Raw genomic sequence first — 27,537 nt, forward strand, 5'->3', positions numbered from 1 at the left:
TAATTCAGTTCCATAGGTGCATTGGCCACATTTCAAGCAATCAGTAGCCACATATGGATAATGGCTATAGTACTGAACAGCAAAGAGAAAATGTGTGCTTTCATCTTCACAGAAAATTCTACTGATCGGTAGGACAGTTCTAGAATGATGGGAATTTTCTATATCTTGATCTGGGTGATAGTTACAAGGGTTAAATTTAAAAAAGTTCACCAAGCTGTACCCTTAAGAGTTATACACTTTGTATATTGATTTATAACTCAGTAAGTTAATAAGTACATATCTGTTAAATGGCTAGGAGAAAACATACAATATATGTAACAGAGGATTTACATGTAACTCATAAATAAGAAAAGGACAGCAACCTAAAAGAAAAATGGCAGGCAATTCATAGGAAAGGATGGCCAATAAATATATTCAAAGATGGTTAGGTTTATTACAAAATCAGGAAAATACAACCTAAAATGGTGAGATACTTCTTTTGCCCATCGTACTGGCAAAAATTTATGTGACTGGAAATGTCATTTATAAAAATTAAATTAAATATTAATATTAAGTACCGTAAGTACAAGAACCTTACCATCTAGTTTGCTACTAAATTGCCAAGGCCTAGAACAGTGGTTGGCATACATTAGGCTTTCAATGTAATTTCATGAAAGGAAGGGAGTGAGAAAGAAACGCTGGGGAGGAAATAGTATTCCCTTACTCTTTATTCACCATCAACAAGAGTATAAAATAGATGAAGCCTTTTCGAAGATGAATTTCATAGCTTATCATTTATCTAACAATCATCCCAAAGCAATCATCTATTAGAATAGTTATATAAATAATAAACTTTTTAAATTAAAACTTAAAAGTGCCAGTCCATGTCCTACCTGGGTTACTGGAATGTAGAGAGGTTCTCCATTATGCAGCAGTGTAAGTTTTCCATGCTGACGAAGTCGTCCTTCTGGCTTTAAATTTGCCATTTCCTTAAGTCCTCCTTTCTTGCCACTCTCTTGTCCATTTGCTTTAAGTTCTTCAGTATCACTCAGACATTCAAAAAATTCTTCTTCACTATCACTCCAAGAATCCCAAGATTTTCCTACTTCTCCCTTTTCCTTATCCGTATCTTTTAATTTATCTGGCCCCAGTTGGTCTCCGGCTTTTCCAGCATCCCATGAATATGTATTAGTCACGTTATCTGAAGAACTTGTCTTTCTCCCCTCATCACGTGCCTTCTTTCTTTCGATACAACAATTTAACATCTCAAGAAAACAGAAATAACATTTATATTTGAATTACAGTAAAATAAAAATCTATCCACTGTCTGCATATTTTTCATTCTCTCTCCTCTTTCCTAGACCTTGTTGTGAATGACAGTGATGACTACAGCGGCACAAGAATAGCCTATAATCCATACTTAAATTTAGTATCAGAATAAGCTCCAAAGGAATGAAGACCATATTTATATACTCTCATTGGAAAATCTTTACCTGTAGTTTCTGATGTAGTAAACAGCATCTTAGGTCTGGGGGTCCACTTGTTAATCTAGCCAATGAAGTAGTAAGAAAAGAAAGATAAGTTTTAGTAAAGCTGCTTCGGGTACGCATATTTTTATATTACCATAAATTTTTGCCATATCAAAACTAGATTTATATAGGTAATTAGATGTAGCAAATAAAAGACCAAAATTTATTTTATCCTCCTAATTCACAAATCACCAATAGCAAATATAATAGTATTTCAAAATATTTTAGTAAACTAGTGATAACTCCCAAACTAACAGAAACTTAAAGTGAAAAAAAGTCTTTAAATCTACCCAGGAAGTAACTAGCATACAGTACTTCACACCATATACTAAATAGATTAGACTATGCATCCAGTTCTCAATTATTATAGTGGATTCTTAATATAAAAACCATCACTCTCCACCTCTCTTTTGCCAAGGGGAGCTCAGACTGCCATTAATTCTAAACCATTAAGTTCCTCGGAATCACCAAAGAGAGGATCAAGCTATGTAGAGACTGGCAAATGACATAAGAGTACACACTTCTGGATTGGTCACAATTTTATATTATTCATTATTCTCCTCCCTTAGCAAGAGTAAATGACAGTAACCTATGCATTATCGACATTTATGCTAACTAAAACTCTCCAATTTCATTAAGTGAAATGTCAATATAAACTATACCAAAAAATTATAGGTAAAGTATTATTTATTACCTGAAATTATGAACGCTGAAGATGTTTTCCCTTCAACTATAAAAATATATATTCACTACAGAAGATTTAGGAAATTCAAACATATAAAGAACAAAATAAAAATGTAACTGCACACCTGGAAAAACTACTGTTAACATTTGGCTCTATTTCTTTCTGATTATTTTTCTATACATATATATCAGCATAATTTAAAACATTCAGTATATGCGATACTATACTCTACAAATATATCATTTTCAATGTTATAAGAGATTCTTGGGAAAGAAAACTTGTAATGAATCCACAATTTTCCCTTGCAGAGATATGTCATGATTTATCTAACCATTCTTTTATATTTGATACTTGGGTTATGTCACCTTTTTTCCCCTATTAAAAATTTGCTGCAATAAACATCTCTGAACATAAATCATGCCCAAAGTTTCTTACAATTTTCTTAGGAAGAAAAGAAGAATAAATGAGTCAAAAGACAAATTCTGCCAACAAACAATAATCCCATCTGTACATCTGGAAATTGAAATTATTACCCTGGAATCAGAAAGTTGTTTTCCCATCTGAAACGCATTTCAAGAACAAATTCCTGCCAGAGGTGTGCCACTCCCTTCAATCCTCCATGGTAGAAATTGATCATACAAAGACACAAAGCCAATTTGTATGTTAAACTGTCAGATGGTGCAGATTTGAACTGATTGTAGAGATTCTAAATTTAACAAAACAGAAACGATGCAAAACTTATTAATAGCATATTTACATGAATAATCAAGAACTGTATGGGTGGAGATTTTAAAACTAAAATTAATCTATCCTACCAAAACTAGCTTTCATCAGATGTCTAATACATTATGCCTTAATTGTTCTTAGGCAGTTCCATGTCTTCGAGAGTTCTACAAGGGTCAAAAAGTGAGGCTATACTCTGGTGAGGCTAAAGTTACCGCTTTGAATGTCTTCTATGGAATCATCAAGATGTATTCCAAATTTCATGTGCTGTTTTTAAAAATCTTTTAATTACAAATATTATACACTTGTTGTCGAAACCAAAAACAAACTCAGAATTATACAAACTGAAAATGTAAAGCCTTTGCTTTTCCTCCTCACTTCATAAAATCTACCTCCTAACAATAACTACTATAACAATTTGATATAGCCCTACACCTGTCATTTAAACTCTCATTTCTCAATTTATCAAAGATCTGGATTAGAAAATATAAAAATTTTACTTCATTTTAACTCACTCCCTATAGTTTGAAATACAGAGAAGAATCTTTTGCAAAATATAAATTTTATGTTTTCACGAAAAGACTAAAGTGAAAGAAATCCTACAACCATGCACAGTATATGTGTTATTTTTTTCATTGTTATCAGAAAACTTCTTGCTACCCAAAATACGTTTCTATGCCAATGTTCTATGCAGGTTATTATCTGAGTGGAGGCCATGATCTCCACTCAAGTTTTCCTAAGATGATTTTAAAATAAAAAGATTCTTATGTTACTAAACTAGAAATACAGCAAATCTCTAGGAAGTGAATGCATTTTAAGTACTGAACTCTAAATCAACTAAGTGGACTTACATATTCTTCACTCTCTGATGGAGGATTATTGTTGTCTGTCAAAGAAGTTCCATCTAATGGTTTTTCAGAAGCAGCATCAGGGAATAAGAACTTATGGATAAGAAAGAAAATAACCACAATTTTGATCAAATTTCCTATTTTGTTGATTTTTTTAAACTCACATAGGCATTATTTGACTTTTTAATGGTTTTCTGTGAAAACAACAGAAATGTTATTGTACTGGCCAGTTGGTTCTACAGTATCTCAAACATTTTAATATTTTTCTTTGAAAATAGTTTTAGTGACTAGCCAATTTTAGAAATCAGAGGCTTTTCTTAATTGTAACCACCTGGTTCTGTGAACTAAACAATACAAAACAAACCAAAATTTCTTCACTATGATTTCAGACTCATCCAAGATCTTAAAGTCTTAACATTATTAAAAAGACTTAATATTATTAAAGAGACAAAGCTACAAGATTTTTTTAAATACCCACATATTCACATGAGGTTAAGTAGAGTTATAGTAGCCACATGTTTTCACATATGAAAAACTAAAAGTATGATATTTAAGATGTGTAATTAAGATGTGTATTTAAGACACCACTAGAAAGTGAGAAGACGTCTAAACCTGTAATGACCAATGTTTCTTTTCCACATGGTCCCTGTGTGGGTGTCTGTGTGTTAAGTGGTAAAAAAAAAAAAAAAAAAAAAAAAAATCCGTGTATATGACAACCGAGCTATATAACTGGAATAAAAGCTCTAAGGATACATTCTTAAGAAGGGCTCTCCTCCAAAGAAATTTATTTTCAGTCCTTTTATCACTGTTTTTTCCAAGTGCTCTGTGGTACTGCTGACTTGTGATTTCTTTTGTTGTACATACTATGCCACATATTACAGACCATGCTCAACAGATTTTTAGAAATAGAGGAATTACTACGTGCCAGCTCCCACTATGAGACACATTTACAAACAATATCATATTCTCAAATCACTGTGTGAGCTAAGTATCACTGCCCATTTCTCAGATATACAAGCTGAAAATTAATCAGAGTTATGATTAATGGCAGGAATAAGATTAACATCAAGTTTCCAAGTTTGGTAATCTTTTCACTGCATTACTCTTGAAGGTTTTTCCCCAAGACTGCCTTAATGCACAAATTGCCAAAAGTATGATTAAAACAATAATTACAATAAGAATAGCTAACTGTCACTTATCAAAGGCCTATATATGTCAGTGTAACAGGTCTTTTAATTCTCATAAAAATCTCACAAGGTTTTGTCAGCCTCATTTATAGATGAGGAAACTGGCTTGTTCGAAGTTACACAGTAAGTCAGGATTAAACCCTGGTGTATATAGTTCCCAGCCTGGGTCTGTCCCACCACACTACACCTAGGAGATACTCTGGCCCCTTCTAGTATTCATTAAAATACATAACGCTTTCTCTGGACTGTTGTGAAAGTTTTTAAAACTACAATACTGATCATGTTGACCTTCTGCATAAAATGGTATTAAATTGCATGACCAAGTCCAGTGTTTCAGCATGGGAGATTACCTACCTCTACAGCCTCTTCCCTGGCCACTCCCTGGGAACCACCATACAATCTACCAAGCTATTCAACATGCTCTCTCAGGCCTCTACTATTCCTATACTTCTAAAGCCTTCGTCTCTTCAAGATGTGGCACAGGTGTCTCTCTTTATGAAGCCTCCCCTGATTTCCTCCACCCATACAGAAACAGATGCACCCTCTGCTGTGTTCTCACAGCCCCTTTGCCAGATTTCTTACACGCAACACGGTACTGTAACTGTTTACTTTCCTTCTTCCCATACATAGCAGGGACTGAATATATAATGAATAAATGAGTATGCAAAGAGACATATAAAGCCATTACACTTGGTTACCAAGAGTATAGTATTGAGGACTTCATTATTCAGCGGTGACTCTTCCACACCTCTGTGTTTTCGTATTTTCTTCTTTGCAGTATGTACCATATTTGAAACTGATAATTTATGAATTGGAACCGGTGCTGGTTCTGTCAACTTTGACAAAGCATGAGTTATATCAGCAATTTCTATAAAAAGAACAGAAATTAATACAAATTATATCACCAACCTTCACTAGTTAAAGTGACAAGTAAATTGGTAACTGCATGGAATATTTTAGTCACTCCTTTCACTAGTATATGTTTTCAGAATTACAAAATTTTAATACGCATGTTCAGCTTTATATGCATGCATGATTGACAAAGGTGTAACACAAATTATTTCTCCTCAGGGGGCTTCAAAAATAAACTTCTAAAACCCTGCTTTTCAAGTATCTTACATTTTTGGTAGAAAAAGCTTACTAAATGCACTTAATGTGATAAGTCAGGGTATAACCTGGAAAGAAATGGTAGCTATCTAGTCCATTAACACTTGCTTCTCCAACTGGAGTCAAATAAGAAAACAGATGAATAGTTGCTGGAAAATGTACCAAAGAAAAACAGTTAGACATCTGAAAGTAACTTTAAAAATAAAAAAGTAGGTCACCTCTTCCTTCTTCCTCAAATGTGGATCGTCCAAGAATCTCATCAGTTGACTCCTTTCGACGGCAGATTTTAAAAAATTCAGTAACAAAATCACCTACAGAGAAAAAATGTTACTTTTGACACCTCACTGACACAAATCTATTCTTTAAATTAAAGTATGTGTCTTCTTACAAAAGCTATTAACTAAGATATGGTAGGGAAAAAACAATTTGGTTTTTCTCTCCAAGACAAAAATTATTCCTATTTCAAAAGCAGCCTTGCTCTTCATTTCTCTCCAAGTCCAGGGATATTATTATTTTTTTCTTAGAATTCCTTCTAGAATTAAAGGAAAAATAATTGTACCAAATACAATTAAGCACTTACTAAGTGCCTAAATACAACAAACAGTATCTATTCTAATTAAGTTGTGTAAGTAACAAGAATATTACTCTTTCTTCCCTGCCACCCTGCTAGAATTCTGAGTCCATTAGAAAAATAAAAATTAAAAAGAAATCCTAAAGATATGTTTCTAGAGGATTAAGGAATCACACAGGATGAAACTATGTCAGCTTTAGCTGCATTTTAATGGTATGTTTTGTGTCAAAAGAGAGGAGAAAGTTTTCATATCTTCGAAAGAGCTGCAATGAGATGTTTACACAAAGAAATTAAAGCTTAACAAAAACAATCAGTCCAAAATTATTAGACAGTACAATATACTGAGTGCATCTAAGTTTCAGAATTCACTAATTCTAAAAAAACCTAGAACACTTTCTGGACTTCTTCAGAAAAATCGGGAAATCCTCAAAATCTAGTCATATAAACTATATGACTATAGTTTATTATGTATGACTATATAATCCTTTAATGTAGTCATATAAACATATAAAGTCAAAGAGAATGGGTATGATCATGGAACAATAACGAGTATACTTTTAATTCCAAGTCTTTTGCAATTATCACAGATGTCTGTGGATAAGGAATAATAAGGAACTAGAAAACAATTTAGTAAATTTAAACAAGAGAAAATATATTTTGAACATTTACTATAAGATAGGAAATGTGTGAAATGTGATACACATATACACACACATTCAATCTTATTTGATCCTCTCAATAATCCCATGAAGTATATACTATTACTGTCTCTATTTTATTGAGACTTGAAGAAATTAAACAACTTGCTCAAACTAGTGGATCTAGGATTTGAAACAGGTGTAACTCTAAAATTCTTGATATCAGAACTCTACTTTCTTCCAACACCCCAAGACAAATCCACCAATGTCAGCATTTGATGAATAGCATATAACGAATGATAGGGCCCAAGAAAATAATGCTTTAAAGAAATGCATCTTACTGTCATCAATATTCAGTAACTCCCTCCATCAGATGAATGGTAATATATTAGGTTAAATGGAATGAAGGTGGCATAGAAGAACACAGAAATAGAGAAAATATTTTCAGGTGTACCAAATATAGAAGAGAAAAACATGGAAAGGCACATTGAGGAGATAGGTTCAGAAGACTTCATTAAAAAGATATATTTATAATAATGAGGAGTGAAAGATAATTCCAGATACAGGATACAATAACATTATCTGAATAGTAACGGAAATTTTGCAAAGTATTTCTGTTTATGTTATTTCACTTGACTCTTCAAATAACCCTATGAGGTGTACAAGATTACACAGACCTCTTTTCCTCTAACGGAAAATAGGTTTACATATGCAATTAAACACAACAGAAGGGCTCTAATAGATTATAAAAATCAGTGTTCTTCCCATCACATACCACAGGCCCAAAGGGATAGCAAAAAGCAAAAGGGGCACCAATAATGAGAATGGAAGATGCAGATTATGACACAGAAGAATCAAAGGTAAAATAAAGCTCAGATCAAAGAATTACGAGGAGCAGATGATTAAAACTAAAAGATAAGAGAGAAATTGTTTTACTGCTAGTGCTATTCAAGAGTAACTAGAAAAATTCACTGCTACCAGTAAAGATATTTTTTAATGGTATTAACTGAGGAGGTCACAAATGTAAAACAATTAAAAAATACTACAGCTGAAACTTATTGGATTTCATTAACCCATGTTACCATAAAAAATAAATTTATTTTTAAAATAAATAAATAAATAAAATAAAAATTACTTTTTTGATAGATGAAATAAAGTATAAAGAATGCATTCAGTGTTTCTGATCTGGAAAACAGGCAAATTGGTGGTATTTCAGGAAAGTAAAATAATATCTTACCTAGCAAACACTGAGGATTATCAGTTTTTCGAACTCTAACAGACCAATGGGGAGCCTGAATAGGATCCAAATCACTAAAATGCAAAACAATAAACATAACATGCTAATTATGATAATCTGTAAGACTTTATGAAAATGCAGTCCAATGAAAATGTTATATAGTAGGACAAGCAATCCATTTTGCTTCCCTTACATTTATTTAGATGCATAGTGACATTTGGGTAAGTTTTTAGATATATTAAAATATTAAGAAATCAAAATTCTTGGACAAAAAGGGAAAAACAAAAACAAAACATTCAAAGTATCATGTCTAAAAATGACTAAATAGGAAATATACACTGATAATCTAATGAGAGAATTCCATTTTAAGAATAAAAAAGGAACAAGAAATAACCAAGTATGCATAATCACTTGAAATAATTTTTTTACAGCAATATTAATAAAAAAAAACTACAAAAGTTTGCACTCGCTGAAAAGTGCCCCATTTTTTTAATTAAATAGATGATCATGCATCCACTTAATGAATACTATGCAGCAATTTAAAAAATGACAAATGGATCTACATTTACTGGCACAAAAAATGTAAAATATTAAATGAATAAAGCAAATTAATATATAAATTTAAATTTTAAAAATATCTAATCTATTATAGACCTGAAACTAATGATGTTATATGTCAATTATAAATCAGTTTTTTTAAAAAGGCTACACCACAAAATACTAGCTGGCTATTTTTAAAGTAATGGGATTGTAGGTAGTCTTTACTTTCTTCTCTATACCTACCTAAATTACCTTATTAAGAAAGCTCATTTTACTTTTGCCATCAGCAAATACATTTTAATTATGAAAAGAAAAGTGTCCTATTTCTCATTGTTCTGCATCAAGCATGAGATGGTACTAAAATTACGTTCCTCTTTTTCCACATTCTTCCTAGATGATGCTTGCTGTAATTTTCAAGTTGTTTCCACTGCATAGGCCTATATGACATAGATGTTTTGTTAGTTATGACATTTAATGATCAAATATGATTCCCATATTCTGATGACGATCATCTCTTCAAAACACTTCATGAAATACTTCTGACCAGCTAAGAAAGGTTCAAAAGAATAATGCACTCAGTCCCAAACTGCTTAGAGACATCTTTGTTACAACCAAGTAAGATTCAGATTATTCATTATCCTTGAGCTAAGGATCACATCCCCAAAGTTAGCACCTTAAAACACATTTATAATACATATTAATCAGTCTAAAAAGTGATCTTTAAAAACAGAAAAATCAACCAACCTTATCAGAAGCTGAAGAAAAAGGAAAACTGCCAACCACTTAATTTATTCTACTGAAATATTTGAATCTCAATGTACTGCTCTTAATATACTTACGAATAAACATCATTATCCACAATGATACCTTCAGTCAGGTGAGGCCATGTAGCTGCTAAATGGAGTTCACTAAAATAACAAAACATAAAATACATTCAAAAGCTTTAAAACTATATATATGTATATATACATATATAAATACTCTCTGACTCAGCCATTCTACTTCTAGAAATGTATCCTAAGTAAATAACCAGAAATATACACACCAAGTATGTTTTTAAAAGGTGTTCTTTATAATACAATAAAAATGGAAACAACTAATTTAGCAAATGGTAGCTCAGCCATATGAATTTAAATGTCTTGCATATATGAAAAAACCATGCTATACATAATAGACCCAAAGTGTAAATAACCCAAATATCTATCATCTGATAAATGGGTAAATAAAATGTGGTATTATCCATACATATTATACAGCCATAAAAGCAATGAAGTATTGATTCGTGCTACAATATGGATAAACTTTAAAAATGTTATGCTAAGTGAAAGAAGCCAGAAGCATAAGGCAACATACTGTATAATGCAGTTTATATGAAATATCCCAAACAGGCAAGTCCATAGAGACAAAAAGTAGAGTAGTATTTGCCTGGAGTGAGAGAGCCCAGGAAGATTGGGAAAAATGATAGCTAAGAGGTGAGGAATTTCTTTTTGGGATGATGCAAGTTTTCCGGAATTAGATGGTAATGACAGTTATATAACTCTGTAAATACTAGAAACCACTGAATTGTACACTTTCAAATGGTGAATTTTATGGTACTTGAATTACATGTCAATTTTGAAAAAACTTTTTCTAAAAAAGACCAGAGAGTATATTTTAGGTTTTTGTGAGCAATGTTGTCTCTCTAATATTCTTATCTTTTTCTTTTAAAATGCTTAACGATGTAAAACACAATCTTAGTTCATTGGCCACACAAAAACAGGCTACTGGCCAGATCTGGTCCACAGGTCGCAGTTCGCTGACTTCTCAATATAAATGGATAATAAGTTTCAAAAAGTTTTCATGTAAAATTATAAAGAAATAAAACCATGAAAAATGTAGAGGGTGACAACATACTGTGCAAAAAGAAAAAAAAAGTTAACATAGCAGGCCTAATATTTAGGAGGGATACTTGCAAGGTTGGCCCTCTGCTTGGCATCTGGGAATCTGGATTCCAGAAGAGTTCATACCATTCCCTGATTACAGTGGCTTACTGTGCCTAACCTATCTGTACAAATGATATGGTTTATGCTGAATATCTGCTTCTGATACATCCTAAGCAGAGCATGTCTCCGTGACCAGCCCGATAAACCCCAAGCACTAAACTTTTAATGAGCTTCCCAGGCAGATAGCCAGTCACACGTTATCACAATTCATTGCTGGGAGAATTAAGTGTGTCCTCTGTGATTTTATTGGGAAAGGAAGATTGTTCTTAGTTTGCTCTGGACTTCAGACTATATGCCTTTTTCCTTTGCTGGCTGTTGCATTATATCTTTTTGATGTAATAAATCATAACCATGAGCACAACTGCTGAGTTCCATGAGTCCTTCTAGCAAATCACTGAAACTGAAGGTGGTCTTGTAGACCCTGTACACATACATACCATAAACATGGTACATGTATACACCAAATTCATGCATAGGAAAAAAATGTCTGGGAGCACATATATCAAGCTGTAATCAGTGATCACCTATGAGTATGCGATTATGAATTTAGTAAATTTTTTTTCCGGTCTAGATTCCAAATCCACTTCTTATGTTTGGAGAGTATAGAAGCCAAAGAGCCCATTACTTTATTTCTCTGATCTTTGGTGGTATTCAACTAACTGGCAACTCCAGTCCGAGACTCTGAACCCCCAAATTCAGTTTATAATTCACTGTGATAGCGGTACCAGCACTCCAGAAAAATGCAGTGTAACCTCGGTTATGAACTAGACAATTAGCCACCTTTGGCTCAAGAATATTTTCCAAGTAAGGTCTTACAATAGTCCCAATTAAACCTTTGAGTTACCAGATACCTTTCCAATAAATTGATTTTTTGTGTGAATTAGTCTGAATTGACTACTACGGTTTACAACTAAAAAGCATGACTAATAACTATATGATTTTTGCTTTATACATGATTTCTAAATTTTTTCTGCTAATCATGAATTATTAAATCCATGCAACTAATTTTTAAAGTAAAAAAATTATCATAAACAATGTTATTAGAGGACAAAGATGATTAGAGGTTTAAAATGGTAAGTTCCTGAACAATTTTAGGCATTAACCTCAGATTCACTTTCTAAGCTTTTACAATAATGTTCTCTCCTCTCCATCTAATTATAGAACGATTTCTTTGACAAGGAGAAAGGACACTAAAAAACCCTCCTCTTCATTTTGTCTTCCACTGCCAAGCATTCCTTTTCAAAAGCATAGTGCCCACAATTGCTAATCACCAAAAGATGTAAATGGTCTACCATATGCACCATTTTACCCCAATTTATTTTGCATTCTTCTTCAATCACTTATTTCTGTTGACAAATCATATTTAAAATTAGGAAGAAATACTTAAGAACTAATTCCTTCAAATTTCTACTCTAGGTCAATTTTATTCTCTCCTCCTAAAATTTCCTCTAAGCAAAATTCAAATGAATAAATCAGTAGGAGGGCCATAAATCTACCTATAAGTTACCCTATACCGTTTTCCCCTTGCTCACTATAATCTAGCCACACTTGCTGCCTTCTATTTCCTTCAATAAACTAGCCAAACTCCTGCATCAAGGCCCTTTGCACAGGCTCTTCCTTCCACATGGAATGGTGGATCTCTAACTCTTTACCTGAGTAAGTCCTCCCCTAATTGAGACTCAGGTTAATATTACTTCCTTTCAGAACACTTCCCCGATAGCATCTCAATCTAAACTAGTTCTTCATTTTACTGTCATTATATCCTGTACTTTTCCTTCAAATTTTCCCACAACTTATATGATTATTTAGATGATAATTTTAAGCCTATTACCTCTGAGTAGACAATAAATGCCAAGAAGGCAGAAACTATCTGATTTATTTACTTCTGTTACCTTCCTCATTTAGCATACTGCCTGTCACATGTAATAAATATCAAATACAAAAGATGCTCACTTTATCTTCTCTCTTGAGTAATTTTAAATTAAAAGTATTATTATTTCTACCTTATGTGAGAGTATTAAGAATGCATGTATGCATCTGTATACATTTTTTAATTAACCAAATAATTTAACTCAACAAATAAGATAGTTTTCAAGTCAGTACTGTTTATACTTTCCAAATATTTTGCTATTGGTGATTAAATTTTCCAAGCCCTACATTTTCTTGTGAAACAACTTCTTCCTAAAGTTCAGTAGCTCTTCTAGAAAAGCAAGTGGATAACCTAAGAGGTCACCCCTATATCTCTTACTTAAGCCTTAATTTGTACATTTAAAAAAGTGGTTAGGAAAAATGTAAATACATGTTAATTCTGGGTGATGGATACATGAAAGTTTGTCATATATAACATTTTCTGTGTTTTCAACATTTGAAATGTTTCTGAAAAAGTAGACCAAGAATCACTTCTATAAGGAATAATCAATAAATGATATTATATATATTTTTTGTATTATTTTAAAGCCTCTTTTATTTAAGTTACAGAAGGAAAAAAAGATTGCCATATTGTTAGTTATAGGTCTGTTTCCAGTACTAGATTCATTTCAAGAAGCTACAGTATTATAAAGCACAGTAAAATCAATATCGATATAATTTTAAAAGTCCCATAATTCAAATGATAGGGTTGAAATCCTCACCTAATAGGATCTTCACAGGCACCAAATGGTAACTTGCCGAACTCCAGGCCTCCAACTTCTCCTCCTACAAGGGCATCTATATCTAAACAAAAGAAATATTTTTCCATTATTTAGCAAAAAACATAGCAATAAGAATTAGTTAGGTTGGCCCTCTGGGAGATTATAGATTTAAAAGTGCCTACATCAAGAATACAAATAGCAAGTTGGAGAGTAAGAAGTCAGGTTTTAAAGACATCCCCCAAGAAAGTTATAGTGAAAGGACACGATTCCTATTTATCTAGTGTTTCATTCAAGCCATACATTCCAACTTTAACTTTCTTAAAATATTCCTTAAATATTACTGAAGAGAACAATTTTTCTGTAAAATTCTTTTGCATTTTCTAAAAATGTGATTAACATCATCTAAAAGATTACCTAAATATTAAACAATTTAAATGACCAACCTACATTCATCAGTTTTGCTGTCGATTTCTGAATAGAAAATGTCATTATTAATAAAATTATATTTCAGTTGATAGTACACAGAAATCTTTACAGTCCACCATAGAATTTCCTTTCCATTATGAACGCTATCTGAGATTAGAGGAGAATTTAAAGGGTTGAAAAAGTAATAAACACTACTAAAAGATATCAAAAAGAATTTATTTCTCTTTGAAATAATACAGATGGTTATTTTTAATTATTAATACTATACTAGAAACTCCTAAATTAAAGTCTATTGTTGAGTTATGAACACTTCTCAGACTTGCTAAAATCATGTTTGACAATTATCTACACCCTAAATTATTAAAAGTAGCAAATAAACATGGCTCAACTACTTGATCCAGTAAATTTTCTCAAGTCAATTCATTCCATTTTTCCAACTAAAGAATGCTTACAATAATAAATATCACAACTAGTTTTATTACAAGATGTCAATTTTTAAGAGCTTCAAAATTTATAATAAGCACATTTTGGAAATAAAAAATTATTACTAGACTATAAGTATACAAAAGGTTTAACTGAATTAAAAGTTGAGAAGTAACACTGTGAAATGAAAGGATCACAGGATTTAAGAGTCTGACCAGATTTGAATGTGAGCTTTATCACTTGGTGACCACATGACCTTGGTCCAGTCATTTATGTTCTTTAAGATATTTATGTTCCCTATTAAGATAATAATACCTTTCTCATAGTTAAATGAGAATTACATGAAATAATAAGAAAATACAAAGCACAGTGTCTGGCCCATATTACATGTTCAATTCTTCCTCTCCCTTTAAGAGAAAATATTAAAAATTTATATGGTCTTTGATTCGCTAATATTTTTTATTCTCATTAAAAAAAATTGGCAATAAAACATTAACAAAGGTCTTACTAGCAATCAGAATTATAATGCTAAGATTATGGTTCTTGGGCTTGTTCTCAGATCATCAACAGACTGCATATTCTTGGTAATCTTTAAAATTGACTAATAATAGAGCAGCCTTTGAAAAAAGGAAAAGAAGGGTAGGAATTTAAACTTTTAACTAGAAGCCAACTACAAATTTTCTAGTGGGGATTGCTCTCTGGGAACTAAAATTACCAAAACAAATATTTGAGTCTTTCTTCTAATATAAATGTCAGCTTAGCTTTTACTTCTCTGTGCTGTAGTTTATTTGCAGTTTTTACTATACATTAGCTTCATATTATCCAGTGGTACATAAAATAGAACGGTAGTAGAATATATAACCACCAAAAGCTAAGGATGTATTACATTAATTTTAATATCATACCAAGACTACTGATTATTTTGAATCCTATAAATAACCAACTGATTGGAATAAAAATAAACAGTAAAGAATATTATTTTATTCTTATTTATTTCTTTTTGAAGGAGGTAGACTGAAGATTTTTTCAGGCTAGGAAAATCCTTGTAATTATTTATATAAGTTTGTAGTAAATATCTTATTAGATACTTAAACATAAGTACACTTAATGTGTAAGAGAAACAACCAGGAACTAAAACTTTAATTAGGCTACATGTCCATCAGGCTGAGCTTTTCTATAATTTACATAACATCTTGTTCATATTTGTGTCCCTGGCATAGTCTGGCCTATTATAGGCTAATAATTAATGATTGTTGAATGAATTACTATATCAATGGCTAAACAAATAAACTGATTTTAATTACATTTTTATCAAATGCAAGCTAAATATATTATAGCTCTTTCCGTGATAAATATATGTACGAATACACATTTTTTTCTTTTCTGCTTTCCTTATTTAGCACTCTTCTTCAAACTCTAAAAGGTTCTCTGCATGTTTATCCTAAGCTTATGAGGGTGGCTTCTCTATATTCTAAAACAGCCATTTCAATCATTCATTACATACTAATTTGCAGCACATGATGTTCCACAGCAGAGATCAGATGCTTTGTACGTAATATTAGCTTTCAAAGACAGATTGTCAAATATTGAGTAATACTGTTTCTATTACAACCTACAGAACTTTTTTAAGAGAAAAAAAATGATAAAGGCAATGAAATCAGCAACTTTACATTTACGATGAATTATAAATATTTTAAATTTAACACACCTGAAACACACAGTTAATTTTACTTTCTGAGTATATATTTTTTCTATTTATTGTTTTAAATATAGTTTTAAATTATATCACCTGGTGGTTGCTGAGGCCAAAAGTACTGCTGCCAATCCTGAAGTACATAGGTAAATCGAATAGCAATACTAACTGGAGGCAATGGAGTTAAAGGACATCCCTAGGAAATAAATGCAAAGTGTCTTTAAAAACAATGCCAGAGAGCAAATTACATTACAATAAAGCTGTTTAAGCTACCACCTGGAAATAAGATATTAAATTCTATTAAGCAAAATACTCTTTCAAAATAGCCTATGTGATTTTAACTACACAAATATAATTTCTTACTATTCACTCATGATGAATGTGAAAAAAATGTGATCCACTTTTAAATAAAACAATTATGAAGTGTAAGACTAGGTTTGAGAAAATGCTGTCTTTCTTTTAAATAAAAACAAATTCAAATTAAAGCCAGTCTTGAATACTGAACCAAAATTTTAGACTAAAACAAATGATCACTCATGCAAAATAGTTTCTATTAATGAATCAAATTAGTTAAAAGAATAGATTTATTTTTATATTCATTAAAAATCATAAAAAATTGAATTGAATCATCCAAACATCCTATGCTCTCAGCTTACCTTAATAATGGTTAATCTATATTAATGTGTAATAGAACTTAAATGGGTATAGGAATAACCTAGGGAGCTTGTGAAAATGACGATTCAATACTGTTCTGCACATCTAGCCAGTTTCTAAGTGTTGCATATACTGCAGGTCAGGAGGAATAAGAGACATTCGGCTTGGCAGCAGTATCTATAAATGTCGCCAGTAACTTTAACTGAACACAGACTCAATCTAAATTCACCATATAAGGTGGCTGCCAAAAAAAGATGATTCAGTTTTGGGCTTTTGTATCCTAGAGAAGCAAGGTAAGATTCTGGCTAGTCAGGAATAATCGACTTTTTAGCTAGGTCTAGATATCAAATGAACATTCACCCATTATAAGGCACATAATAGAAACCATAACAAGGTTGCTTTGACACATAACCTCTGCTTCAGTTGCCTAGCAATGTAGATAAATATAGAAAAGAGGGAAAAAAAACAAAAACAAAAAGAAACAGCTAGGATCAAATATGACAATAAATATCTCTATGGTCCCTAGAAAAGGTAAATCTGGTTCAAGACATATGCCTGCTGAGTTTCAGGTACAGAAGAAGGCAGCTGACAGACTAGTACTGCAGACTGCACTAAATGGACCCAAAAGTACTTCACCCAGAGTAAGGGTATGTCAAGACTCTCTCTCTGTTTAAGACAGTCACTGGGGCAGGGCACTCCTGCTTGGTACAGTGGCTTTGTTGGAAGCTATAAGACTAGGGAGAGTTATTGTGTGAGGAGGAAAAACAAAAAAACAAAACCTAGTCTTATGACCAGAGAGAACAAGCTAATAATTCCAAGACTGAATATACTATTATCCCAAATATCACCAAAAAACACAAGGCTCCAAACACAATTTTAAGATGAGGTTCTAAAATATTCTGCCAGTAGAGAGCAACCACAAAACTACAAAACCACTAGAAATGATGGGAGAGAAAATTTTAAATGTTAAACATTCAAAATGAGCCTACAAACAAAATCTCATTGAAAATAGTCCGGCAAATAAAATTTCTCCAAAACATGAAGAAATGTAGTTCTAAAAGAGAGAAATATTCAAATCAACAATCAGAATATAAAATCATGGTATACATTCTTCCAAACTCATATGCATACGCATATTTTTTTAAACATAAATGGGATGTTATGTATGTACATTATGTATATTTGGTAACTAGTTATTTTCTGCTTAATTATGAATCTCTTTTCCTATTAATTAATACCTACAACTGTAACTACATAATAGTCCTCTGATGGATATACATTAAATCCTTCACTAATATAAGTAACAACGCACCCCACCACACGCACACATGGAAAAAAAAAAAAAAAGTCAAAGTCCCAAACAAGGAGCTATCTAAAGCCCACTTATCTGAGGAGGCTGGCAATACAGTAAGTCCTCACTTAACATCATGGGTAGGTTCTTGAAAACTGAAACTTTAAACAAAACGACATATAACAAAATCAATTTTACCATGGGCTACTTGATATCAACAAGAGTAAAGTTCCTACAGCATATTTTGGGTCACAAAAATGTCACCAAACTTCTAAATAAAGACCCCAAAATATTAAACACTGAAATAAATGGGAGCTATGCATACATTTAAGAAACATTAATAAAAACAAGAGAATTATTTTCCAACCTGCTTTTTCCATTTAATGGTCACAGGTAGCCACAGCCTATCCTGGCAGCTCAGGGCAAAAAGTGGGAACCAACCCCAGACAAGACACCCTTGTATCCCAGGGCACATCTATACATACCCACATTCACTCACACTGGGACAACGTGCACATCTTTGGGATGTGGGAGGAAACTGGAGGCCTCAGAGAAAACCCATAGACATGGGTAGAAGGCGCAAACTCCACACACAGTGGCCCCAACTGGGAACTGATTTTTTTTCTCAACATTATAAGGAAACAATGAAACAATGTTGAACAAAAAAACATTATTTGAAGACCTGCTGTATTACTATTACAGAAGAAAGAGATAACAGTAGATAAATGTTAACAAACTGAACAAACAAAATTAGTTTAATTATTCTTTAACATTAGTTCACTAAAAACCTAACTGATGACTATTTAAATGACAGTAATTTTATAGTCAATTACATCTTTTTCTAAATAATTACATTATTGATATAGAGAAATATTTCTACATACTCAAATTACCAAATTGCTACTTGATCCCAGATAACACTGACAATATCAATGCCAACTCACGATCTTTGATTTGAAGATATCCAGCAGACCTGATAAATGAGTGTACTGATTTGGCACTTTTCGAAGATGAACCATTTCAAAATCAGTTCGGACACCAGGACCTTGACATTCTCCCACATACATTCTTCGCCATTTGTGATGAATTTGCACGAAGAGTGGCACCTGGCTATAGGAACAGGAACAGACTTTAAGTGTATTAAACACTGAAAACCTCCTAAATCTCGAAATTTTCCAGTTACATTACACTGATCTCAAATATTTAAAAGCACTAAACAAGAAAGACTCCATAGACTGGTAACAAAGACACATTTAATCCCTTTTCTCCTTACACTAGTAAACTGAAGAAACTATCACCTAATGGCACTTGTAGTCAGGGAATTGTTTTAAAATGGCTGAATAAGGAAAAAAGAATAAAAATTTTCTTCAATAAAAACAATCATATCATAGTAGCCTTTCCAAAGTCATGATAAAACTTGATTCACAGGTATTACATAATACGAATTAAACCAACACTTATGGTGAAATATTTTTTACTTTATCATTTGAAGATACAGTTGACCCTCATTATTCACCAATTTCCATGTTCAAATCAGCCTACTCACCAAATTTTATTTGTAACCCCAAAATCAATAGTGCAGTACTTTCACAGTCATTTGCAGACATGTGCAGAGAATCAAAAAATTTGAGCCATCTGATGAGCGTGTTCCCAGCTGAGATCTAACAAGGCAATGCTGTCTTCAAGTTTTAAAATTAGATTTTGTAACAAAATTTAAATAAACTAAACAGATGTAAGAAAAGCACCAAAAAAAGTACAATTCACTCTCCATTTCAAATATTCATTGAGTATTCAGTAAGTTTCCCTTCACAAACCTTTCTCCCTAAAGATTTTTTTGTTTGTCTCAACATTATAAAAACGTACAAGTACTAATCGTAATTATAATTTAAAAAAAAAACCTATCATTTAGTAACAATTTTCCTTCATAAAATATAATTTAAAAGTTTTTAATTCATAGTCTAAGTTTTTCAAAATGTCCCCCTACCAGCCAGTGTTTCCCAAAGCAATAGACACAGAACTCAGAAGAAGATTGCACTTAGATTCACTGAGAACAGCATCACTGTTTGCAGCAGGGGCGATCACCACGAATTCTCGCAATCCATACCTTTAAAAAAAGAGTCACTACAATTAAACATGGGAAAACTTCAGAATACAAAAAAATATTTTAAAAATAACATGAAAAAATTTCCCTGAAGGAAATTTAACAAGACAGGTTTAAAATACAGGTGTTTCTTTTTAAGGGCAATTAAACCTACAACTTGAATTTCCTTCATTTAAATGAAATACTTCCATCATTCAACTATGATTTCCCCTCTATTCTTTCCAATTAGAAGCAATTTGCTGAGATCACAAAGAACATGAAATAATAGTTTAGCTTTAAAAGTTTAGTTGTAAAGACAAAAGGTGAAAACCAACACTGAAGTCTTGCTTTAATTAACTGATAACATTCAGTCCACTGACGTGGAAAGAGAAAGTTTGACAGATTCCCTAAATAGCAGGAAAATAATTACCAGCCATGATGTATTTGGGCTGTCTCAAAGTGAGAACATAGTTTACTTAAGTATCATATAAGAAACTCTTTTATTCTTTTTACTCAATAACATATTAGTTAGAAATCACCAAATTATCAGAAAATGGTTTACTCTTGCTATGATATCTTACAATAATGAAAACTTTCCATTTAGTTGTCAAGTCCTTTAAAAACAAGAATTTTGCAGCCAAACTTTATAAACATGTAAGGTTAGGTTGGTGATCTTGCCTACTGAAAACTCCTGTGCTATTCCCTTCTCAATGTATTTTTAATAATTATTTTTAAATACAGAAAATAATTTATGAAAGACATTACTCATTTGCCTAATTTATTTTAACTCTGGATATGTAAAGAGTTGTGAATGCTTATTTTTATGAACATTCTCCTCAAGAAATCCTCCAAAGGGCAGTAAATAAAAATTTCTTTAAAAGTCCAACCCATAATCTGCTTATTGTCTAGATGACAAAAACCTATTTCATCTTCTCGCCTCACTTCCACCCTCCTACCCCTAAAATCAAAACTAGCTAAGTACATGTGCATCAAATACTGGAAGGAACCCAGAGCTTTGAATTTTAAACTCTAAACATCTTTAAAAATAGCTGTTTTTTTTCTTTTTAATGTCCTTGGAAGAAAGAAAACAAGAAAACGTTTTCCATGCCATTCCCCACACTACAGTGAAACCACTGTCAACAGTTTCTTGTTATTCTTCCAGAAATATTCTATCTGTTCATGATGTACCAACACTATCTTCAACTAAGATTATACTATATATTTTTCTACCTTTTTTTTTTAAAGCTAATCCCCCTACTGATTTTTGTACTCCAATGATGATACACAAATGGCAAAATAAGTACTTTGCTTCCAATTCTATACTGCTGCAACGATAGTGTGATTGTCTATTTCTACAAATATGTCTGGGGGATAAATTCCTAGAAGGTGCTGAATAAAAGAACATCTGTATCTTTAACACTGATAGCTGTTGCCAAAATAACTCCTCTCTTTCCAAACACACACAGACTGTGCCAGTGTATACTCCCATTAAAAACAAGCTAAAATAAACTACTTTCCTTTTATCTACCATAAAATTCTATCCTTGAGCCTATAGTCATGCTACCCAGAACAAGGCCGATCTTGTCTGATCTCGGAAGCTAAGCAGGGTCGGGCCTGGTTAGTACTTGGATGGGAGACCACCCAGGAAGACCAGGTGCTGTAGGCATAAAAAACTTTTTTAAAAAAGGGATTGTAAATTGACAAGGTCCTTGCAATCTGTGAGGTCAACCAAGGGTTGCCTCGCCAAAAAAAAAAAAATTAGAAAAAAAAATTTTATCCTGTCTTCTTTTCTCCACCTGAAATGCTTACCTACCCACTCTATTGCCATTACTGAATATCAAAATCCTGATAGATCCCTTTTGAATACCACCTCATCACCCTGTTAAATATGCTCTCTTCTCTGAACTCTAATGTACTTTTCCTATTATTGTCTTTAAAGAACCAATATAAGTCATTGATTTACTTTCTGTACTAGATCTGAGGCCTGAGACCATGCTCTCTTCAAGTGAATAAACATTAAGTGGGGGCTTAAAATATGAGCAAAAATCACCAACAAAAAACAAGCAACCAGATACAAAGTGGACAAAAACCTGAACAGAAATCACTCCAATGATGATATACAAATGGCAAATAAGAAAAAATGTGATCGATATCACTAATAGGGAAATGTAAATCGAAAACCACAGTGAGATACCACTTCACACTTATTAGGATGGCTATTATAAAAAACAAAACAGAAAACAACTGCTGGCAAGGATATGGAGAAATCAGAACCATTGAGCACAACTGGTGCGAATATAACAGCACAAGTGCTATGGAAAACAGTACAGTGGTTCTTAAAAATTTTTAGTCATAGAATGACCTATATAACCAAACAATTAAAAGGGACTCAAAGAAATATCTTAACACTCATGTTCATAGCAGCATTATCTGCAACAGTCAAAAGGGAGAAACAACCCAAATGTCTATTAATAGATGGATAAACAAAATATGCTACATATACACAGAATGAATTACTATTCAGTCTTAAAAAAGAAAAATCTATACATGCTACAATACAGATGGACCTTGAAGATACTATGCTAAGTGAAATAAGCCAATCACAAAAAGATAAATATTGTATGATTCCACTTTTATAAGTTACACAGAGCAGGCAAGCTCACAGAGAAAGAAAGTAGAATGGTGGTTACTAGGGCCTGGGGGAGTAGGGAATGGGGAATTATTGTTCAATGGATACAGAGTTTCAATATGGGATGATGAAAAAGTTCCAGAGATGGAGAGTGGTGATAAAGAGTAAATGCACAAAAATGTCAATGTACTTAAAGCCACTGAATTGTACATTTAAAACTAATTAAAATAGTCAATTTTGTTATGTATGTTTTACCAGAGTAAAAAAAAAAAAAAAAAAAAAAAGAGTAAAACTAATATATATTTTAAAGAATAAGAAATATAAATGGCTAATAATACTATTAAAAGTAGTTCAACCTTACTAGTGATTAGGAAAATAAAAATTAAAACAAGATATCACTGTTAACTTATTAAATTATAAATCTTTATATTTCCTGCAAGTTCTACTAGTCATTTATTTACTAGGAGCTTAAACATATCTACAAAAATAAGAATCCCACTATGGCAATTTTTAATAATATAATTATTTTTTCTAACAGATAAAACAATTTAGTATACTAAATACTAAATTTAAATATAAATGTGCCTTAGCATCACAGCAAGGCTGCATTCATTCTGGAGGCTCCAAGAGAGAATCCATTCTTTGCCTTTCTCTGTTTCTAGAGGCTCCCTTTGTTCCTTGGCTCATGGCCATCTTCTTCCACCTTTCAATCCAGCAACAGCAAGCCAAGTTCTTCTCCATCACATCACTCTGACGCTGAGTCTCTTCTGCCTCTTTCTTCCACTTTTAATACTGGATACACCCAGATAATGTAGGATAAATCTTAAAGTCTATTGATTAGTGACCCTAATTCCATCTTTTCCCTTGATTCCTTCTTGCCACATTATCTGTATTCACAGGTTTTAGGGTATGGACATTTTATGAGGTACAGAGGTTCATTATCCTGCCTTATTAAAATCTCTGCTCAGTAAAGATCTCATGAATTTATATTTGGGCATAAATGTCTTCTAATGCTAATTTGTGTCATTTCCAGGCCTATTTATTTTAAGGAATAACAATTTATGAAGGGGATATATATCCCTCGTGATGGTTTCAGGAATCAACCATTAGAAGATATTTAAAGGACTGATATATCAAAAGGTGGAGAGAAGCATTCAACTAATCACATCATTAAGATCAATTATCTTGCCAAGACCATAAAAATTGATCATGTCCAGATACCTTTTAAAGACTAGTTTTATAAAATACCCTTAAAACAGTTAAATAGGCTTAAGAGTTAATTTGACAGGTGTTTGATAAACTGAAATTATAAGATATCAAAATAGATTTATATTAATAAACTTGAACTATCACACATATGTCAAAATTCTACTTTCTAAAGTTTGATTTGAAAATATAAGTTAATCATATAAGCATTTTAACTCATTCGGACAGGGTCAACCTATACTAATTGCATATAAATGGTATAAATGAATATTTTGCATAACAGTTTCAAATATCCAATGTCACTGCTTCATTATTGTTTAAATTTTTGTAAAGTATTTATAGGTGAAAACTTCTGTGTATGCTATTCTTCAGTTACTAAGAAGCATGGCAAATAATTTATAATCTTACAAATTATAAGAATTTTAATTTTTAATAATTATAATTTTAAAATTCTATAAAAAAATAGAAGGATGAGTACATTATGAAATCTTCTTAAGATGCCTCATCCACATTAGGCCCAAAATATACCGATCCTTTCTCATCTTCTGCTATTTTCAATCTTCTGCTACTATACTCCAGGCTTACTAAAAACTATTTGCAGGTTTCAAATTCTTAATTTAAGCACCATCACTTCTAATCAATCTTCTTCCTTAAATATCTTTTTAACTAACTTCCCCTTGCTTATTCTCTTATCTTTCGGGATTCAGGTGAGGTAATGCCTCTTCTGGAAACACTTTCCTAACAATCTGTCTGAAAAGGGAGTACTTTCTTCAGTATGCATCAAGCTCTGTGCTGTACTCTATGAGAGCATCTATCGATAATAGTGTTGCCATTTGTTGCTTTATCTGTCTCCCTACTAATCCCAAAGCTTACTGAAACAGGGATCATATTTTACCCATGTTATTCCAGTATCTGGCTCATAGTAAATGTTTTCAAAACAATGTTTGTCTTAAAAAAAGAAAACACATGTACTTTTAATATGCCTAATTTTCAAATTCTCAAAAGTCAGAGTGTTGACCTTTTAATCTTTAAGAAAGATCAAATGAAAAAAATGAAAGCAATAGGGCTGACTGACATGACAAAGACTCCTCCACTGCCCCAAACACACCGAAATACCTGATAATTGAAGGAATGAAAAGATTACTGGAGTACAGAAAGAGAGAACTGAAAGGCAACAGCAAGCATGCAAGATGACTCTGAAGAAACCCAGGGAATTATCTACTCTGAATATTGGCCCTAACAGCTAGCTAGGAATTAGGAATTGGGATGTTACAAGATAAGCTGTTTTGTCACTAAAAGCTATTAGTATGACTCACAGACATTTCTGCAAAATTAACCATGCTTTAATAGACTACAGAGCCTAAGAATGACATAGGAAAAGTCTGTTAATGTCTGAGAATACCACGTGGTTTAGCCTAGCACTAATAATGTGAATTATTTAACTCTGAGATCGAGGTAGTCTGTGGCATATCTCCAGACTAGGTTATGTCCAAGAATACCCCAGCCCCTAATAAATATAAATAAGGTGATGAGTTTTGGAAAATATGCTTCCAAAAGCATATTATCACTCGGATATTATCATCCACAACCAGGCCCTTGCTTATGAGGCACTGGGAGTAGTAAGTTGTATATGTTTTCAATGATGTCACCAATCTCTTTACAAAGTAACCTAAACTTTCTTCTGTATCTTCCAGATTTATTGAAGCATTGTCTATGTGTGGACTTTCCATCAATCCAAATCAGTACAGAGGTTGTAACATTTTGAATGGCTTCCAAGGGATATGGGTGTACACGAGGCAAGGAACTAGACCCGAGACTTTTGCTTAAAGCCTGGACCCTAGAAGGGACCACCACCTGAATAGAGTTAAAACTTCAGGGTCTGATGGTTTCAATGGCAAATTCTACTAAACATTTAAAGGTAAATTCAATTTTACACAATATCTTCCAAAAATTAGAATAGAACAAAATACTTCCCAACTCACAACAAGAGGCCAGCAATTTTCTAATATCAAAAACGAGTATAAAAAAACTATATTCCTCACAAACACCCAGTCCTCAACAAAAATATTAGCACATCAAATCCCGTAATATGTATTTAAGCAGAAATACAAATTACACTACAAACAATGGAGCTTATCTTGGGAATGCAGAGCTAATAAGATATCTAAAATTCAACTGATATAATTACCGTATTAAAAATGTAAAGAAGAAATAAAAGATCATATCCATTTAAGCAGAAAAGGCATTTGACAAAATTCAACACTCATTCATGATGAAAACTCGCAGAAAACTAGGAACGGAAAAAAAATTTCTCAACCTGATAAAGAGCAGCTATGAAAAAAACTATAGCTAACATCATGCCTAATGGAAAAAGACTAAATGTTTCTCTCTGAGATCAGAACAAGGCAAAGATTTCCATTCGCACTATTCTTATTCAATATTTTTCTGGAATCCCTAGCCAGTTTAAAAAGGTAAGGGGGGAAAAAAAGACATACAGATTGTTAAGTAAGAAATCAAACTAACTCTATTCACAGACATGATTGTTTACATGAAAAACCCTAAAGACACTACAAAATTCCTGCTAGAACTAATAACTGAACATAGTAACATCATAGAATATAAGGTCAATGAACAAAAATCAGTCATATTCTGACATACTAGCAACACATAGCTGGAAATAAAATTTAAAAAAATAATACCATTATTTTAAAAAGAGAAAATAATTCAGGATAAATCTAACAAAACATATACGGGCTCTGTATGCTGAAACTTTAAGACACTGATGAAAGAAACTAAAGAAAAGCTAAAAATGTGGAGAGACCAACCATGTTCATAAAATGGAAGACGCAAAATAGTAAAGATATCAATTCTCTCCAAATCAATCTAGAGATTTAAAGCAATTCCATCAAACTTACACCAAGACTTTTTGTATGTACAGACAAACAATTCTAAAATTCTAAATGGAAAAGCAAAGGACCTAAAATAGCCAAAACATTTAAAAGAATAAAGCTGGAGAAATCACAGTACCTACTTTAAAGACTTATTATAAAACTACAGAAACTAAGAGCATCCAGACATAAACCCACACAAATATGGCCAAATGATTTTTGACAAAGATGAAAAAGTCAATGGAGAAAGGAAACTCTTTTCAACAAATGGTGCTGGAACAACTGAACACCCATAATGCAAAAAAGAACCTAAATCTCATCCTTTACACAAAAATTAACTTGAAATAGATAACAGATCTAAATATGAAATGTAAAACTTTTAGAATAAAACACAGAATTGATTGTGTGATCAAAGTCAACATCTCTAGGGAGTAAGTCATACTGATAACATGACCTTCTCATATATGCTGAAAAAGGCATTTCACCTTTATGATATTCTTTCCAAAAGCCCATAACCCAAGTATAATCATAAGAAAAAGACACACTCCCAAATTGAAGATCGCACAAAATACCTCAAAATTATCAGATGAT

At 32.3% G+C, this 27,537-nt stretch overlaps 1 protein-coding gene and 1 pseudogene across 2 annotated transcripts in view; one reads left to right on the forward strand and one right to left on the reverse strand.

Moving 5' to 3' along the window:
* The window catches only part of RAB3GAP1 (RAB3 GTPase activating protein catalytic subunit 1), a 76,972-nt gene that overhangs the window by 25,857 nt on the left and 23,578 nt on the right, over nt 1-27,537 (reverse strand). For both annotated transcript variants that reach the window (XM_016164025.2, XM_016164024.2), the window contains exons 6-17: nt 20,128-20,247; nt 19,088-19,253; nt 16,295-16,394; nt 13,657-13,738; nt 9,884-9,952; nt 8,505-8,578; nt 6,277-6,369; nt 5,650-5,819; nt 3,768-3,857; nt 2,727-2,899; nt 1,473-1,527; nt 873-1,244 (exon numbers count right to left, since the gene is read on the reverse strand). In XM_016164025.2, coding sequence (XP_016019511.2) covers nt 873-1,244; nt 1,473-1,527; nt 2,727-2,899; nt 3,768-3,857; nt 5,650-5,819; nt 6,277-6,369; nt 8,505-8,578; nt 9,884-9,952; nt 13,657-13,738; nt 16,295-16,394; nt 19,088-19,253; nt 20,128-20,247 — 1,564 coding nt within the window. The remainder of the gene's footprint in view (nt 1-872; nt 1,245-1,472; nt 1,528-2,726; nt 2,900-3,767; nt 3,858-5,649; nt 5,820-6,276; nt 6,370-8,504; nt 8,579-9,883; nt 9,953-13,656; nt 13,739-16,294; nt 16,395-19,087; nt 19,254-20,127; nt 20,248-27,537) is intronic.
* Nucleotides 21,771-21,889, forward strand: LOC118614607 (annotated as a pseudogene).

The sequence above is a fragment of the Rousettus aegyptiacus genome, unplaced genomic scaffold, assembly GCF_014176215.1.
Source record: "Rousettus aegyptiacus isolate mRouAeg1 unplaced genomic scaffold, mRouAeg1.p scaffold_m13_p_2, whole genome shotgun sequence".
NCBI lineage: Eukaryota > Metazoa > Chordata > Mammalia > Chiroptera > Pteropodidae > Rousettus > Rousettus aegyptiacus.